Raw genomic sequence first — 16,722 nt, forward strand, 5'->3', positions numbered from 1 at the left:
AGGAGAGAACCTTTATCATCAAGTCTTCCCTCTTTTTTCCTTCTTTTTCCAACTTAAAAGAAAAATATTACAATTTTTGCCATACTCTCAATGCAATGAATAAATCTTTTGAAATTGCTGCTATAAATTGTTCTTATAGATAGCATTCATCCCAGTCATTGTTAACTCCATTTTTTTTTAATGATAGATAAAACAGTGGTGAAAATACAAATAATGCTATAAATATACATATACATACAGAGTATATACCCCCACCCCCCTAACATGGGCGTTGGGAGGGGGTGGCAGGGGGGCAGCTGCCCCCCTAGACCCTTCAAATTTACATTAGATATGGCTGAAAAGCACAGGTCTCTACATGATGAGTATTTTTTTTTTACAGGTCTCTGCATGATGAGTATACATCGAGATAGAATAAAAGTCAAACAAGAAGCAATCATCCATAATGTCTTGGAAAGATTTAGCTGTAATCCAAGAAGATTAATGCTGAAGCATATTGATGATTTATAATTTTTGGTGATTACTTATTAATAAGGATTTCATAAGTATGATAGAACTTGCTGGCAATGTAAGTTTTTGTGAACTGCCAATATAACTTCAACTCCCCCCACCCTTCATCACAGAAGTGGCTGCCCCCTCCCCTAGGCAAGAAGCTACGTATGCCCATGCCGACATAACTTCATCTCCCCCTATATCACACTATCAACTGCCCCCCCAGACAATACACTACCTATGCCCATGCCCCCTAATGTGCAAATATATAACAAAAATTGCATTCTGAACCTAAATGTAACCAAATGAACTGTACCCCAGCCCCTAAATATATCCAAATCAGGGTATATATTTGCACATCAGGAGGGTTGGGGCAAAATTTATTTGTGATGTAAATAAAGGCTATATTTAGAATTGGAATGTAATTTTGGTTGTATATTTGTATATTAGGGGGGTGGGTACATACTCTGAATATATGTATATTTATAGCAATATTTTGTATTTTTTGCCACTGCTTTATCTATCATTAAAAAAAAACAGAATTAACAATGACCAGGACTAATGCTATCTACAAAAACAATTTATAACAGCAGTTTCCAAAGATTTAGGCATTGTGTTGAAAGCATGGCAAAAATTGAAATTCTTTTCGGTAAAATTCTACTTTAGCTACTTTTGGCTATCTTGGAATGGGGTTAGGTTAGGAAAATGAAACTTTCTGGGATAGGTCTACTGGCTAAAGTATGTCCTGGGAAGGCATTTTAAGTACCTACCTACACTCCTCTCTAGAGGGTCCTGAAATTTACCTACATGACAGGTCTATACCAATTGAAATTTTGACATAACAACATTTTACCTTAATTTTCAGCTATCAGTTTTTTTTTCTCTGGCTTTAGCTCTGAAAATGCAATTTCATTTATTTGAGCAGAATTTTTGTGCCATATCAATGTTTATTTCCAAAATGTAGGAAATGTATTTGCATATCTTTAAAACCTTATAAATTGGGATTGAGCAAAGTTGTGAAGCTGAAAACAATTTTGTTATACTTCATTTAAGCAGAAGATCTATTTTGCAAGGTTTCACTTCTATAACTCACAGATTTTTAAAGGTCATCAAAGGTCAGGACCCTCTAGAGGGAGAAGGAGTGGAGGTAGGTACTTCAAAATACCTTCCCGGGACATACTTTAGCCTGTAGACCCATCCCTGAAAGTTTCATTTTCCTAACCTAACCCCTTTCCAAGATATTCAAAAGTAACTAAAGTAGAATTTTACCTTCTTTTCTTTTAAGTTGGAAAAAGAAGGAAAGACTTGATGATAAAGGGGTAAATTTTTACCAAATCATATTATTGACTTACAAATAAAGTGAATATACCACTTGATGCCCTTTTTTTATGCTCTTTCCAAATATAATAATCATTTTTGTCGGAAATGAATTTTACCCCCACCTCTATATATACCAATTCAGGTTATATATTTGCACAATCGGGGGGGGGGGCTACGGGAAAGTTTTATTTCTGATGGGTAATTGTTTAGCCTTGGCCCCCTCATAAGGAGACATGTTAAGAAAACAATTCTTACTTTAAAATATTTATAATGATCCTAGTTCTTATATTATCCAAGGGGAGAACCTTTATCATCAAGTCTTTCCTCTAAAATCTTCAAAAGAGAAAAAGTTTCCAAATATCACCACGTTTTCAATTCAATGCTTAAGTCTTTTTAAATTGCCGCCTAATAAGTTCTTGTATAGACAGTATTAATGCCGGTCTTTTTATTTTATTTTTATTTTTAAACAGAAGTGGCGAAGGGCAAATAGTAGTGGTGAAGGGCGAATAGCAGTGGCGTAAAAACAAAATATTAATATAAGGGATAACGGGCGAATAGCAGTGGCGACGGGCAAATAGAAGTGGAGTAAATACAAAAGTTAGGCTAGGTTACGAAAAGAAATGAAAAAGTAGTTTTTCATGAAAAAAAAGTTTTTCATTTTCATTATGAAAATGAAAAACAACTTTCTATAATCTCAATATACCACTACTTTTTCTTTAAACACGTTTTTTGACACACGTGCTAAACGCTATCTATAAAACAACTTATTTGGCAGCAGTTTACAGCGGCAATTTCAAAAGACTTAAGCATTGAATTAAGAGCGTGGTGATATTTGGAAAGTTTTTCACTTTTAAGGATTTTTAGAGGAAAGACTTGATGATAAAGGTTCTCCCCTTGGATAATATAAGAACTAGGATCATTATACATATTTTAAAATAAGAATTGTTTTCTTAACATGTCTCCTTATGAGGGGGCCAAGGCTAAATAAATACCGGTGTATAGGGGTGGGGGTAAAATTCATTTCCAACAAAAATAATTATTATATTTGGAAAGAGAATAAAAAAGGCATTGAGTGGTATATTCACTTTATTTATAAGTCAATAATATGATTTGGTAAAAATTTACCAATAAAGGTTCTCCCCTTGAATAATAGGCCTATGTCAACTAGGATCATTATACATGGCCTAGTTTAAAGTAAGAATTGTTTTCTTAACATGTCTCCTTATGAGGGGCCACAAATCTAAATTTATACCAAAAAATCTTGGGTACGGCCCTCAGGTAGGTTCAATATTGAGCAAACAAAACCCAGTTTTGCCTTTACAATTACAATAGAATTGTGGGTAAAAAAAAGACCCCTAGGTCTTTTTTACGCAGCCTAGACCTCTTATTTTTGGTCCATTTTGGCTTGAAAAATTTCTTACTATAGATTTTTCTAGAAGGCACCTTCCACAAAACCTATTCTAAGAGTTAAATGTCAACTATTCAATGAGAGGTATGATGATGATGAACGTAGAATCCTCCCCTCTTCCCTGAGGACTTGAGAGGCTTTCCTTCTTCTGAATCAAACTGACATATTTCACTATAGTGTATTTATTCGGTTAATGTCTTTTATGAACTTGAATATTAATTTGAGACCTTCACTAAAGTCTTTTGAAGATCTTTCACTACTTAGTAAATCGTCTGGTACCAATATTCTTTTTTCTTTCACGAACTTCATTATTTTTTTTCTTTTTTCCTCCGTTTTCAGACATTGAAACACCATATGATTCACCGTCTCCTCTTCACCGCAATATGTACATTGTCCATCTTCACCTTAAAATCTAGCTCTATATGCTTGTGTTGCTGCATGACCTGATCTTAGTCTAAATAATATTCTCGCCTCCGACTTAGTTCACCATACACTGCTTTATGAAATCGTTTGTCATTCTTGTCCACTATGTATCTATTCATTGAAAATGCCTTAATGTCTTCGAATACCTTTTCATTTAATAGCTTTATAATTTCAGATATTCTATTTACAATCTTTGGAGTAATGGTTTGTAAGACACATCCATCTCCTTCTGCTGCACTTTTCGCCACTTCGTCTGCTCCTTCCGTTCCCTCTATATCTGCATGCCCTGGCACCCACTCAAGCACAATTTCGATTCCGTTTTCAAGTACTTTTTGTATTTCACTGTGGCAATAAATAATGTCTCCAGCAACCGACTGAGACTTATAAATATTTTTCAATGCCTCTAGGTCACTCTTAGAGTCCAAACACATTCTATTGATTTCCCCATTTAGCCCGTTCTCATTCACATTTCTCACAGCTTCGGCGATAGCTAATACTTCAGCTTGATATACTGTTGTTAAAGAGTCGAACTGCATCATATACCTCACATTCCTTGAGGGAATGACAAAGGCCGCTCCAACTTTTTGATCTTTCTTGGATGCATCCGTAAATATACCCACTGCTTGGCCATATTTTAAATCTTTCAACATTCTAAAGGACTTTGCCACGTCAAGACCATCCCATAGTTCAAACTCAGTTTCACAAGGGAATGTTTAGCTTTCCATTGCGGGACAATCTCCAGATTCAGCACTCTCAGCATTTCTGTTAGACTGCACTCATTTGTGTACCGTTCCATAATTTCCTTGGCTCTTACTAATCCATGCATCTTTCTGCTTGAACACCATAATCTTCCTTCTTTAAGAAGTCTGGATTTAATCGGATTGCATTTGTCTGCAATCCAAATCTGTCTCAAAAATTTTAAAGCTAGGATTTCTCTCCGAGCAGCAAGATTAACAAGTCTGCTTTCTGATAAAATGAATGGCCTTGGGGTGTATTTTCTTGCAGAAAAATCTATTCTGATCGCACTGTATTGGATTGTCTCTTAATTCTTCCAGCAATGACTTACTGTCTGCGCAGTTTATCAGTCTACTATATTCTATCTTGATTATAATGTATTTTAGATAAAATTCTGCCATGAATTGTGGTTTTTGACCAAAATTAGCACCAGAAAGAATATTCATAATATTTATCCGTCTGTCGCATGGGGTCTTCAAAGTTCTTCTACGGGACTTGAAAGTTACGATTTTATCAGAAGTCACACCAATCCACTTAAAGTCATTAACAAATTCAATTTGTACGTGGGTTAGCATTAAGTTAGGTAGTGAATAGTTCTTTTTCATGGTTATCAGCATTGCTTTGGTTTTCTGAGTTGAAAATTTAACACAGTTTTCTCCTGCCCATATTTCTAACGAATTAATAATTTCTTGAATAGTCTTTTGTCCTCCTTCTATGCAATTGGTGATAACCCAAAAACCATTATCATCTGCAAATATACCAGCTCTTTCACTACCAATGTCCGATGGGATGTTGAACTCACTAATATTATAATAATCAAGCCCCAAAGTCGAGCCTTGAGGAATCCCTCTACGACTCAATATTCTTCTCACTAATTTTACTTTTCCAATCTTCATATTTACTTCTCTTTTCATTAGAAAATCATGTGAAAAACCAAGTTAATGTCCTTTAATCCTTGCTTCTAGCACCCCTTTCAATATATGTATGTGAACCATTTTGTCAAATTCCGTTTTCACATCAAGGACTACTGCTATTAAAAACTTTAAATTTTCCAAGGCAAATACTGTGTCATTTATAAACATTGTCAAAACTTCCGTGGTAGATCTTTGTTTTTAAAAGCCGCACTGAACTTCCTTTAATATCTACGCTTTCTCTAACACCCAGTTTAGTCTGACTTTAACTAATCTCTAATAGGCTTTACCTCATACCGGAAGAAGAGATATCTTTCTATAGTTTTCTAATGTGGTTGAATTTTTTCCTTTATTTGGAATCATAATAACTATTTGCTCTTTCCATATTTTTGGGAAACAACCTTTGTCCCAAACAGTATTCTTGATGTCTAATACACTTACCCATCTCTCATCCAACTGTTTGACATATAGGGTAAATTCCATCGTTTCCTGGTGCTGTTTGAAGCAGTTTTTCCAGCACTCTTTTCAATTAACCAATTGTAAATGATTTGTTGTATTCTTCTTCATTACCTTTCTCACCTTTCTCAATGAGAGGTATCACAACATGTTATAAGTGTTTAAATATTCTGCCAAAAACTGCCATCTTTGCACTATGATTATTTAACCCTAAAAAAGATTTACTATAAAAATTCTTTTAGATCTTTATTAAAATATACATTAAGTTTCCAAATAGTGTTTAAATTAAAAGAAAAAAAATCAGTTTAAACCAAAGCTAGATACTACAGGCCTTAAAAGAGAGCGGGCAAACTTTTCGTTGTTCAAAGAGAAACATCATCGAGATTTCTCAACTTTTGTGATACTCTTCCACCTTTTGCAGATTAGTTAAAGACTATGATTTTAGTAAGAGTTAATAGATTGGGTTTGAAAAAGCATTTAGATTTAGATAGTTAAGATAATATTTATTTTAAAAAATGAAATATCACTACCCTTTAAAGCCACATTCTGAAGTCAAATAACAATTCTGAGACAATAACATTAAGAGACAATAAAACATTCTGAAACGCATGAAAAACATGAGACAATAAAGTATTCTGAGACGAAAAAAAACATACAAAGTAAAGTCGAATAAACAGATCAAAATTCTTATTTCAGGTAAAAGATAAAATTTAAAATTCTGAAGCAAAATATAGGTTCGAACAAGAAATTAGAATAAAAAGATAGAAAACACTTGCTACACTGGCAATACAAGAAATAGGTTATGTACAAATTAAAAACTATTTATTACGTCAGTAAAAAGGGATAAAATATTTTTTGTATCGCAAGGTAGTGAAAGGAATGTGAGATAAAATGGGGATAGGCTGGGACACAGTTCGTTGAGGACGATTTCTTTCTGGTGCATAGTATTTGGGGAAAAGGTTTGCGGCACGGGGGTTCAAAAGTGCCGATTTACCAAACAGAGGCAAGATTTATTTTTTCCACGCTCGAGGGTCTCTAGCTTTGAAATGTTTAACAAATGCAAATATGGTACATTGCCTTCTTTGAAAATGATTCTTAGAGCTCTCTTTGGGACGTTTTTAATCTTTTGTATTGCTTCATTTGAGAGGTTTTGCTACACAGGACAAGCATACTTTACTTTGGGACGCACAAAAGAAATCACTTGTAATAAATGTGATTGGGGGCAACTAAATTTGTATAAGAGTTTAAGAAGGAGAAACGAGGAGTTTGTCCATCGTAAGATATTATTTATGCGGGCATCCTATTTCAAATTGGAAGAAATTGTAGCACAAAGGAGCTTAAGAGACGTGGCAGAGGTTTCAAGAGGAATAGGATGAAGAAAAAGCGGAGGGGATTTAAGGAAACTTACTGAGACTATTGCGGATTTAGAAAGGTCAACTGTCATGTCAAGAGAAGAGGCCTCACAAGCAATATCTTGGAGTATGCCCATTGGGTTGCTAAAAGTGCTATTATGACAAATCTCTAAAACTGTCAAGTCTTCGAAAAATTTCATTCTATTGTCATAAAGAGTTGAAAGGGTTACTGCACTGCAAAGAGTTAAAAGTAATTCTTTGTCTGCATTCCTTGAATACTCTCTTAGCCATTTTTTTAAAGCCAAAATGGGCTGTAATATATTACTGAAGAAAAATTTATCACATTCGGTTCAAGGTAGGTATCTTGCACTAACTTTTATCAAAGACTGGATATTCAGTCATTTCTAAGATTCAGATTGTGTTTCGAATTTTCAAACATTTCACTATATAGAGAAAGAAGCAAATTTTTGACGTTTGGACCCTATCAAAATTATGGTTGACTTGAGTGTAGTCAAGTCAAGTGTAATCAATTGCCGTAGTTAAAGGACCTAACTCGCTTTAAAATAGATACTGGACTTAGTTCACAATTATAAACGTTACGAGCGCTGCTTTATCATTGGTGTATTTTTATACGAGCCCATCATGCAGCACAATGGCGCTGCCTAAGTAAAGAACGATGTTGGCACAATGTATTATTATTATTTATTTCATCTTTTTCCATACCAGGGCACTTCGTATCGAAGGAGTTGTCGTAGAAACTTCGAAAAGGGCTCGTTCGATTGGAAATTGGAATGGCTAGTGCCCTTTTTAATAGTCAAAAGGATGGCAGCTAACACCCCTTCCACGCCCACCATTTCCTCAAGGACATCCAATCAAAATTTTGAGATTGCCATTTTGTTCAGCATAGTTGATTTCCAGATAGAAAATATGCTTTTGAGGATGTCACTCCCTCACAACCCTCAGGGTAAGGGTTTTAAGTTATACCCTGGGGGCATATAAGAACGATCTTGGCACAATATATTATTTATTATTTTTTTCCTTTAGACCATTGCACTTCGTATGGAAGAAGTTGCCGTAGAAACTTCAAAAAGGGCTGATTCAATTGGAAATCGGAGTGGCTTATGCCCTTTTTAATGGTCGAAAGTGATTGGAAGGCAACAAACACCCCTTCCACGCCAGCCATTTCCCGAAACACCTCTAATAAAAATTTTGAGATAGCAATTTTGTTCAGCGTAGTTGATTTCCAGATAGAGATTATGTTTTTGAGGAGGACGGTCCCCCACAGCCTTCAGGACAAGGGTTGTAAGTTATGCCCTGGGGACATATAAGGTTTTTATAGAAAGCGTTGTCATTAAAACTTGAAAAATGGCTCATTCAATTGGAAATTCAAAGGGCTTGTGCCCTTTTCAATAGTTGAAAGTGATTGGAGGGCAGCTAACCCCCCTCTCACACCCAACTTTTCCCCAAACACATCCAATCAGAATTTTAAAATAGCCCTTTTGTTCAAAATAGTTGAAAGTTCTGGAAATTAGGTCTTTGAGGATGACACCTCCCCCTCCCCACAGCCCTCAGGGCATGGGTTGTAAGTTATGCCCTGGGAGCAAATAAGGTTTTTATAGAACGCGTTATAGTAGAAACTTCAAAAAGAGCTCATTCGATTGGAAATTGAAATGGGTACTGCCCTTTTTAATAGTCGAAAGTAATTGGAAGGCAACTACCACCCCTTCCACGCCCACCATCTCCACAAACACATCCAATCAAAATTTTGAGATAGCCATTTTGTTCCACGCAGTTTAAAGTTCAGGAAATTATACCTTTGAGCAGGACACTCCCCCCCCCCACAGTATTCAGCGCAAGGGTTATAAGTTATGCCCTGGGGGCATATACATTTTTATTGAAATCTTTGTCGTAGAAACTTGAAAAAGGGCTCAATCGGTTGAAAATTCAAAGGTCTAGTGACCTTTTTAATAGTCAAAAGTGACTTGAGGGCAACTAACCCCCTTCTCACGCCCACCTTTTCCCCAAACATATCCAATCAAAATTTTTGGATAGCCATTTTGTTCAGAGTAGTTGATTTTCCGATAGAAATTATATTTCTGAGGGGGATACACCCCCACAGCACTCAGGGCAAGGGTTGTAAGTTATGCCCTGGGGTCATATAAGTTTTTTTATAGAAAGCATTGTCGTAGAAACTTCAAAAAAGGCTCATTTGATTGGAAATTCAAAGGGCTATCACCCTTTTTAATAGTCAAAAGTGATTCGAGGGCAACTAACCCCCCTCTCATGCCCACCTTTTCCCCAAACACGTCCAATCAAGATTTTAAGATAACGATTTTGTTCAACGTAGTTGAAAATTCTGGAAATTAGGTCTTTGAGGATTACACTCCCCCCCCCCCCACAGCCCTCAGGGCAAGGGTTGTAAGTTATGCCCTGGGGGCATATAAGGTTTTTATAGAACGCGTTGTCATAGAAACTTTAAAAGGGCTCATTCGATTGAAAATTGAAACGGCTAGTGCCTTTTTTAATAGTCCAAAGTAATTAAAGACAACTAACACCCCTTCCACGCCCACCATTTCCCAAAAAAGCAGAAATTGACATAAGTTGGGCTCAAAACACCTATGCCTTCCCAAGGCCAGAACATAATTTGCACTTTACTGAAAAAAATACAAATGAATGTCCATCGTCAGTTTAATATACATATACTGATATTTAGTAATCAAAATGTTAATATTATTTGATTTAGTAAAATTATAAAAGTAAAAACATTTATATTTTCAGTAAAGTGCAAATTATGTTCTGGCCTTGAGAAGGCATAAGGGATTTGAGCCCAACTTATGTTAATTTCTGATCATTTTGCGTTTGACTCGGTTATCTATTTTAATTTTTGTTCGTTTTGGGTTTAATTTTTTATCGATGCTGATTTGTGGTAGTTTAACACTTGGTAGATTATTGGATTTTATTTTTGCTCATTTTTTGTTTAATGGAGTTCTTTACTTTTCTTTGAAAAACTTATTTTGTGGAAAAAGTAATTTTAAATTATCCTAAAGAAAAGGGCATACCTGTAGATACGGTTTTTGGCTACTGGAACAAGTCCTAAAAAATGAATTATTTATTAAGAAGTTAAGATTAAAATTCCCAGAACAAAAGAAATAGAATACCTGGAACTCAGTGGTCCAAATTCTTTAATTGTCATCAGAATTGGAGCCAGATGAAGTTCTTCGAAAAAAATCCGTGGCTCTCTGGAATGAAAAGCATAAGCTGCACTAAAGACATTTTTTTTTCTCAGGTTTCACCCCTCTCACTCCATTTATTGTTTCAATAAGAATACCTACCCTCTTCAATCTCTTTGACATAGTTTTTCAACAAAAAACCTATGACTTTTCTTTGCAACTGTTAAGGTCCTATGGCAGAGAAATGATTCACTATGCTAGAATTACACTTGAGAAAATCGTTCAATCTAACTGCTGATTTTTCATCCCTATCAACAGAGATTTAGTGAATTCGGCTATCAAAAATAGACGAAGTGTATCTTCACTTCTTTCGTATGCCTTCTGCTTCATTCAATCAGGTTGCACAGGTCAAAAAAAAAAGAACGTCTCTATGTTGAAGACTGGATTCCGAGGATCAATGAACAGAATCTGCAGCCATAGGGACGTATTGCATAACTAAATATTTAAAGACAAAGTTATCAGAGCCATCTTCTAAATTCATCAGCATCATAAACGTACTGTAAATGCTTTAATTTTTATGTTTCACACAATGATGATAAGCATAGAACAATGCTCTTTTTGGGGCACGGCTTATACTGTAAACCTTGCGCAGGAAGGTATTGATATCAGATGTGCCACCTCCTTGCAAAGCCTACCTCCATAATATACTGAGATTAGGATTCACCCTCATATCTTAATCTGATAAAAATTTTCATTTAAACAGAAAAGGAAGGAAAAGGCTTCTTTTTTCAGGTAAAAAAAAAAAAAAAAAAAAAAAATCACTTTCCTTTTGTCTTTTCCAATTTCACCTTTAAAAGCCTCAACTGAAGATGTGTTCATTTAGTTTTCTTCTGTCGTACTGGATGCAAGATTTCGCTCTAGCCTACCCTTTAAATGAGCTCAAGTATCGCAGTTATTACTCTGGGGTTAACACAGGGATGAATTTTACTCGTTCAGTACCATTCTCTGCGGCATCTCTGAAATCCAGATGTCAGAGTTTTTAAGCCAGAAGCCGGAAATAATAAACCACAATTAAAACCGTAAAGTCCATTATGTTATTTGCAAGCGATTGACGGTGATGCAGTACAGCTCAATTACTTATCTTTTAATTTTGCTTGTAGTTTATCTGTATTTTTACGATGGTTTTCTGTTACAATTGTACCTAGACCCTCAAAGACTCGCTTTTTAAATTTCAGAGGCAAATACTTTATATCAAGTTTTAAATGGCTTTTAAAGGCAACTTAAACTGGAAACTAAATATATTAATGATTTTAAAATCAATAACAACACCAGATCCGATATTCTTAAAAGTTGATTCGATGACTGATTAAAGCCCTTTAAAAACCAAAATCGATTGGTTGTAAGAGCCTGGATTCAGACCTCAGGCTAAAAATAGATACAAACCAATTTCAAGTAGATTCTAGCGAAGCCATCATAAAGCTGATGGAATCCAATCTATAGCATTCCTTGAATTACCTTTAAACTTGGATACCAATTACATTTTAGAATTGACTTCAAAACCTTAGAACCCAAATTTTAGCAAGTAAGGTTTAAGCAATAAGCTGTTAAGTTTCTGAACCCTTAGAAGCCAATCTCAAGTGAGTTCAAAGGAACTTCTATAAATTTAAAAGCCAATCAAAAGGCGATTAAGCAACTGGAGAACCTGCTAGAAGAAAATGTAATTGACTCCTAAGCTTACAAAGTCCATGCTATAATTGACTAGACAAGTTTTAATGTAACGTAATTAGCAACTAAGATCTTAAAATTTAATTCAACAAAACCGATATCAGTCAATTAAAAGTCTAAAAAGAAAAAATGAAACTTTAAAGACTTAGAAGTCAATCAAAGCTCGTCTTGACTTCTAATACTTCTATACTCTATTTTAACAAAGCCGACTGTTATTCTTAATCAATAGCTTGGTCTACCTTCTTTCAAACTTAGACGTAACGAATCCGTAAAAACATTGGCAACTGAACCCAAACCGGACTATAGATGAATGGGACAACCTAACTGAAGAATTTATGATTGTTTGTTCCAGTATGATCTTTTCGAATAGATTGTATAGCTTTCAACGTCAAAGAACATTGGATTTTATTGAATTTAGAAGCGTTAGAGGATATTAGTAGATAGCGTTATTCTTGTTTATAGCTAATATAATCTAATGTACAGAAACTGATCGACTACCTAGTTTTTAACTAGAAACACTTAGAAGCCATTGACGCTAATTTAAATTAGCTTTAAAAGCCTATGAAAATGAGGCTTAGAATTGGCATGTGAAGCTCACCAATAGTTCATACCAATAGGTCATAAGAAATTTGTAAACTAAAGAAAAATGTTATTTTCTCCGTCAAATACATGTTCTGTATCCACAAAAAAGACCTAGAACAAAAAAAATACTCTGTTCAAAAAGCAAAATCAGTCAGAATATCATTGAATTTAATTAGGCTTTGACCCACATTTATAAAATTTGGTTCACAATATGATATTTTTTGTTCGTTAATAAACTGACAATGAAGTACAATTGGTGAATAATTGCAACAGATTCAACTTGAAAAATGCTACTGAAATCTCGACAACGACGACGACAATGGCTTTTAATTAGAAAATTTCAAATAACTGAAAAACAGACTCCGTTTATTAATCCAAATAGAAACTTAAATAATACTTAAGCGATTTCTGTACTCATTATACAGCCATACATAATGATGATTCTTAATGGAGTCAACTTTGGATGATAGATAGACTTATCTATCAACAAATGAAATGACATCATTTTTTCGCTTTACTGAATTTGAAGTTTATATCCTTCTTGTTGGAAGTGCAAGTCTCATGTGTTCTTTACAGTTGCACTCCCGATTGTCTACTATGCGTGTCCAGTATGACACAGGCTTACATGTACAGATAAGCCTCGTATTCGTTCAGGCCTGTGAAAATACCTGAATTTTTTACTAGGCCTTTCATTGTATCGGCAAAATCTGATAGAAAAAACGTCTTTGGCGTTTTCTGGACCTCATTTGTAGAAGGACTGTGCCCCTGGACCCATTGTTAGGTTCACCTTGGCATTTGAAGTTCATTAAATGATTAAGCAAATTTTTGGCTTAATCATTATTCTACTCTTCTTACGGCCTGCAAAGTTAAGTGACACAAATTTCAGCCTGTACTCACGTTTCTAAACGTGCTCCGAGTGCGTTTCTAAATCTGCTCACGTTTCTTTATTTGTGTTCAAGGTTCGCTCCTATTTCGGGTCATTAGACTATAAGAAAATCAATTTGCAATACGAGATCTGGTGAGAATAGTTTGCCAAGATTTTTAAATAAAATTAACACTTTTACAGCCCTTTACCAGCTGCTAAAATATCCTGTCTTCAGATTCTTGTGCTGCTCAAAATAGCAACCAATTCACAAATGTAAGAAAACATGAATTATAGCTTAAATTTACGTTGATTTAAATTTACGCTCCATTACAGTGAAAATACAAAAAATCAATTTTGCCAGTTCGCTTTAATATTAAACTCTGCATTCTCCATCCAAAGCAAAGATTCAAAATACTTTTCTACGGAAATACAACAATTATGAAGGGTTTGGAAAAGGAATGGTCACATTTTGACGTGAGTGCATATTTATGCAAAACAGAATTAACCACTTTCCCGACAACAAAGTTTTTGTTTTACCCAAAATATTAAGAAGTAAAGCAGGATTAAATGTTAAAATCAAGAAATTCAGATTGCATATATTTGGCCTTATTTGGGATATTTTACCTAAATGTTGTTTACCCTTTGCGTAGGCGCGTAAACTAAAATCTACATAAGGTAGGGGAAGTTACGAAAAAAAAAATCGAAAAAAGCAATATACAAAAACGATTAGGATATTGTGGAAGACAATCGTAAAAGCGTAAGATTTTAGCGGGTAATGTCAGATCCAAAGCTTCTTTTCCTCGCTTAATTGGTTTATATAGCTCCTTCTCTCTCTATTGTCCCGAATCTTCAGTTAAAATGATCAGTAAAGATGACCGTAAAACTCATTCCTATAACATCAACCAAAAAAATGTAATTAGACTTATCCATCACAGAAATCTCTTCAAAAAACGTGGTAAAATTCATTGAGCTATAGCTAAGAGAAAAATAAAAAAATCCCGAAGGTAATCCAATTTATTTTCCCTATGTTGCCATTAGAAGGATCATACAAATAAATTTTTTATCAAATTATAGCCTTTAAAACAGTGCTATGGAATTCCAACTCATTCATGTCAATTTTGGCAATGATTGCAGGGCAGTTTCCTTTAACGTTAGCTCGCTTTGGTATTGCTTCATTTTTTCAGCCTCTTCTTCCCGGACACGTAGAGGAACCTATAAAAACGAAATGAGCAAAAGCAAAACTAACAACCGAGAGGGAGAATAATAACAGCCAACTGAAATGATATGAAAAGAAAAAGAAGAAATAAGTCACAGGAAACATGAGCAAAGATGCAAGAGAAACGGTAAAAGAGAGGCGAAAAAAAAGCAGCGGAGTCAACACGGAGTTGTGAAAGTACTCGGCAATTCTGTCTCCAGTATATTATTATTTCTTTTGTCTTTCAATATTTTAGTTTTTTACCTTTTATCATTTTTTTCTCGACCACCGTTTAGAAACGGCAGTCGTAGAAATTCGGGAGCGAGCACATTCCTATCATAAAGCTTTGGTACCCTTTGTGATGAGATACACCCAAATGACAAAGTAGATGCAAATAGCGTCATTTGATAGGGTTTAATATTCCCTGAAAGTTTCAACTGAATATATTACTTGTTCCTGAGATACTGCTGATACCCTCTTTCGACGACCGGGATGAGCATAGTGTCTTTTGATTAAGTTCATCATTCTTTGGAAGTTTCAAACTAATGCTTTTAACTGTTCCTGAGATACTCCAGAAATGATATTTTGACAGCCTGGATGCACATGGTAGCTTTTGATTTAGTTCAACAGCATTAACATTTCCTGAAAGTTTCAACTTAATAATCTCAGCCGTTCCTCAGATATATTTCAGCTACACCCTTTTGAAAACCAGAATACAGATATTGTCTGTATTCCATTCAAAAGTTCAAGTTCAAATGTTGTTATATAAGCTCTATATCCCCTCAATATTCTCTGGAAGTTTCAACTTAATAACCTTAACTGTTCCCAGGGACGGATCCAGGATTTTTTTAGGGGGGGGGGCAAAATAGGCTGATCCAATAAAATTGCGTTAGGAGCAAGTTTAATTAACACAAACTTACGTTAATTAAGTAAATTATTCTACTTTAGACTACGTTAGGGGGGGGGCGCCCCCTTCACCCCCAAGATCGGCCACTGACTGTTCCTGAGATATTGAGGATATGCTACTGTGACAACCTGGATGCCTATAGTGTCTTTCAATTTAACGTAATATCCCCCTTAGCATTCCCTGAAAGTCTCAACTTGATACCCGTAGCCATTCCTGAAATCAAATAGATACGCCCTTTTGACAACCTGGATGTAGTTAAGACTATCTTGATTTAGAGTACCACCTCCCTCCACATTGTCTAAAAGTTTCTATTACCCTTAGTATTTCCAAATACTTTGCAGATACCCCCTTTTGAGCAGTTGAATTCATATAGAATCTTTTGATTTAGTTTAACATCGCCCTCAATATTCCCAGAAATTGTGCACTTAATAATTTTTTCCAATGAAACATAATCATGATATATCCCAGATACACCCTTTTGAGCACCTACACGCATATGATTTAATTATGATTTGATTAGAAATACCCCTCAGCATGCTATGAAATTTTCAATTAAATTACCAACAACTGCTATTATTTATATGTTGAAGTATTTTAGTTGTAAATAAATATATTAATCTAGTAATCTAAGCAATTCTTGATATATTGCAGATAAGTTCTTTTGACAACCCGGATCCACTTAAACTCTTTTGACTTAGGTCAGTAGCAGTAGTGGTATTAGGTAAAAAAAAAGTTGTAGTTTCAGAAAGTGATTGGAGGGCAATCAGCCCTCCTTTTTAGCTCATAATTTTTCAGACACTTCCAATCAAAATTTTCAGACAGTCATTTTGTTCAGCATAGCTGAATGGTCTAGTAACTATATCTTTAGGGTTATTGGGTAGGTCAAACTCCACACAGTTATGTAATTTGCCCATTATGCTTAAAAACTAAATGTTGCTTTGAAATTAAATCAAAACACATTGTTTGTAATCTGATTAACAATAAGACATCTTTGCAATATACCAAGTACCAAGTAGGGTAATAAGTTCAAATTCTCGAGACTACTTTTATTACCTCTTCTGCTCACAGAAATTTCCTAAATTAAAAAATTTTAATTGCATACAGCATGTGAAAGAGTACAGAAATAATTTTTTGGGAATAGTTTTAAGTTCTATTTTTCAGGTTAATTAGAGGATGTATATAAC

General features: G+C 34.8%; 3 protein-coding genes across 4 annotated transcripts in view; all 3 read right to left on the reverse strand.

Annotated features, from left to right (window-relative positions):
* Positions 1–3,288, reverse strand: part of Pex23 (tectonin beta-propeller repeat-containing peroxin 23) — a 112,016-nt gene extending 108,728 nt beyond the window's left edge. Inside the window, exon 1 of the mRNA XM_089096602.1 lies at positions 3,231–3,288. The gene's annotated coding sequence lies outside the window, so the exon portion shown is untranslated. The remainder of the gene's footprint in view (positions 1–3,230) is intronic.
* A 378-nt stretch (positions 3,289–3,666) lies between these two features.
* Positions 3,667–4,290, reverse strand: LOC148946787 (uncharacterized). Its single transcript, XM_089096424.1, has one exon. It carries the CDS (start codon positions 4,288–4,290, stop codon positions 3,667–3,669), a length of 624 nt encoding a protein of 207 aa, XP_088952550.1.
* Positions 4,291–14,432: 10,142 nt separating this feature from the next.
* ValRS (Valyl-tRNA synthetase) overlaps positions 14,433–16,722 on the reverse strand; it is a 109,410-nt gene continuing 107,120 nt past the window's right edge. For both annotated transcript variants that reach the window (XM_089096604.1, XM_089096603.1), the window contains one exon: positions 14,433–14,648. In XM_089096604.1, the coding sequence (XP_088952730.1) occupies positions 14,544–14,648 (105 nt within the window). In that variant the 3' untranslated portion in view covers positions 14,433–14,543. The remainder of the gene's footprint in view (positions 14,649–16,722) is intronic.

The sequence above is a fragment of the Artemia sp. Qi Xiang Cuo genome, chromosome 11, assembly GCF_049724085.1.
Source record: "Artemia sp. Qi Xiang Cuo chromosome 11, ASM4972408v1, whole genome shotgun sequence".
In the NCBI taxonomy this organism is placed as follows: domain Eukaryota; kingdom Metazoa; phylum Arthropoda; class Branchiopoda; order Anostraca; family Artemiidae; genus Artemia; species Artemia sp. Qi Xiang Cuo.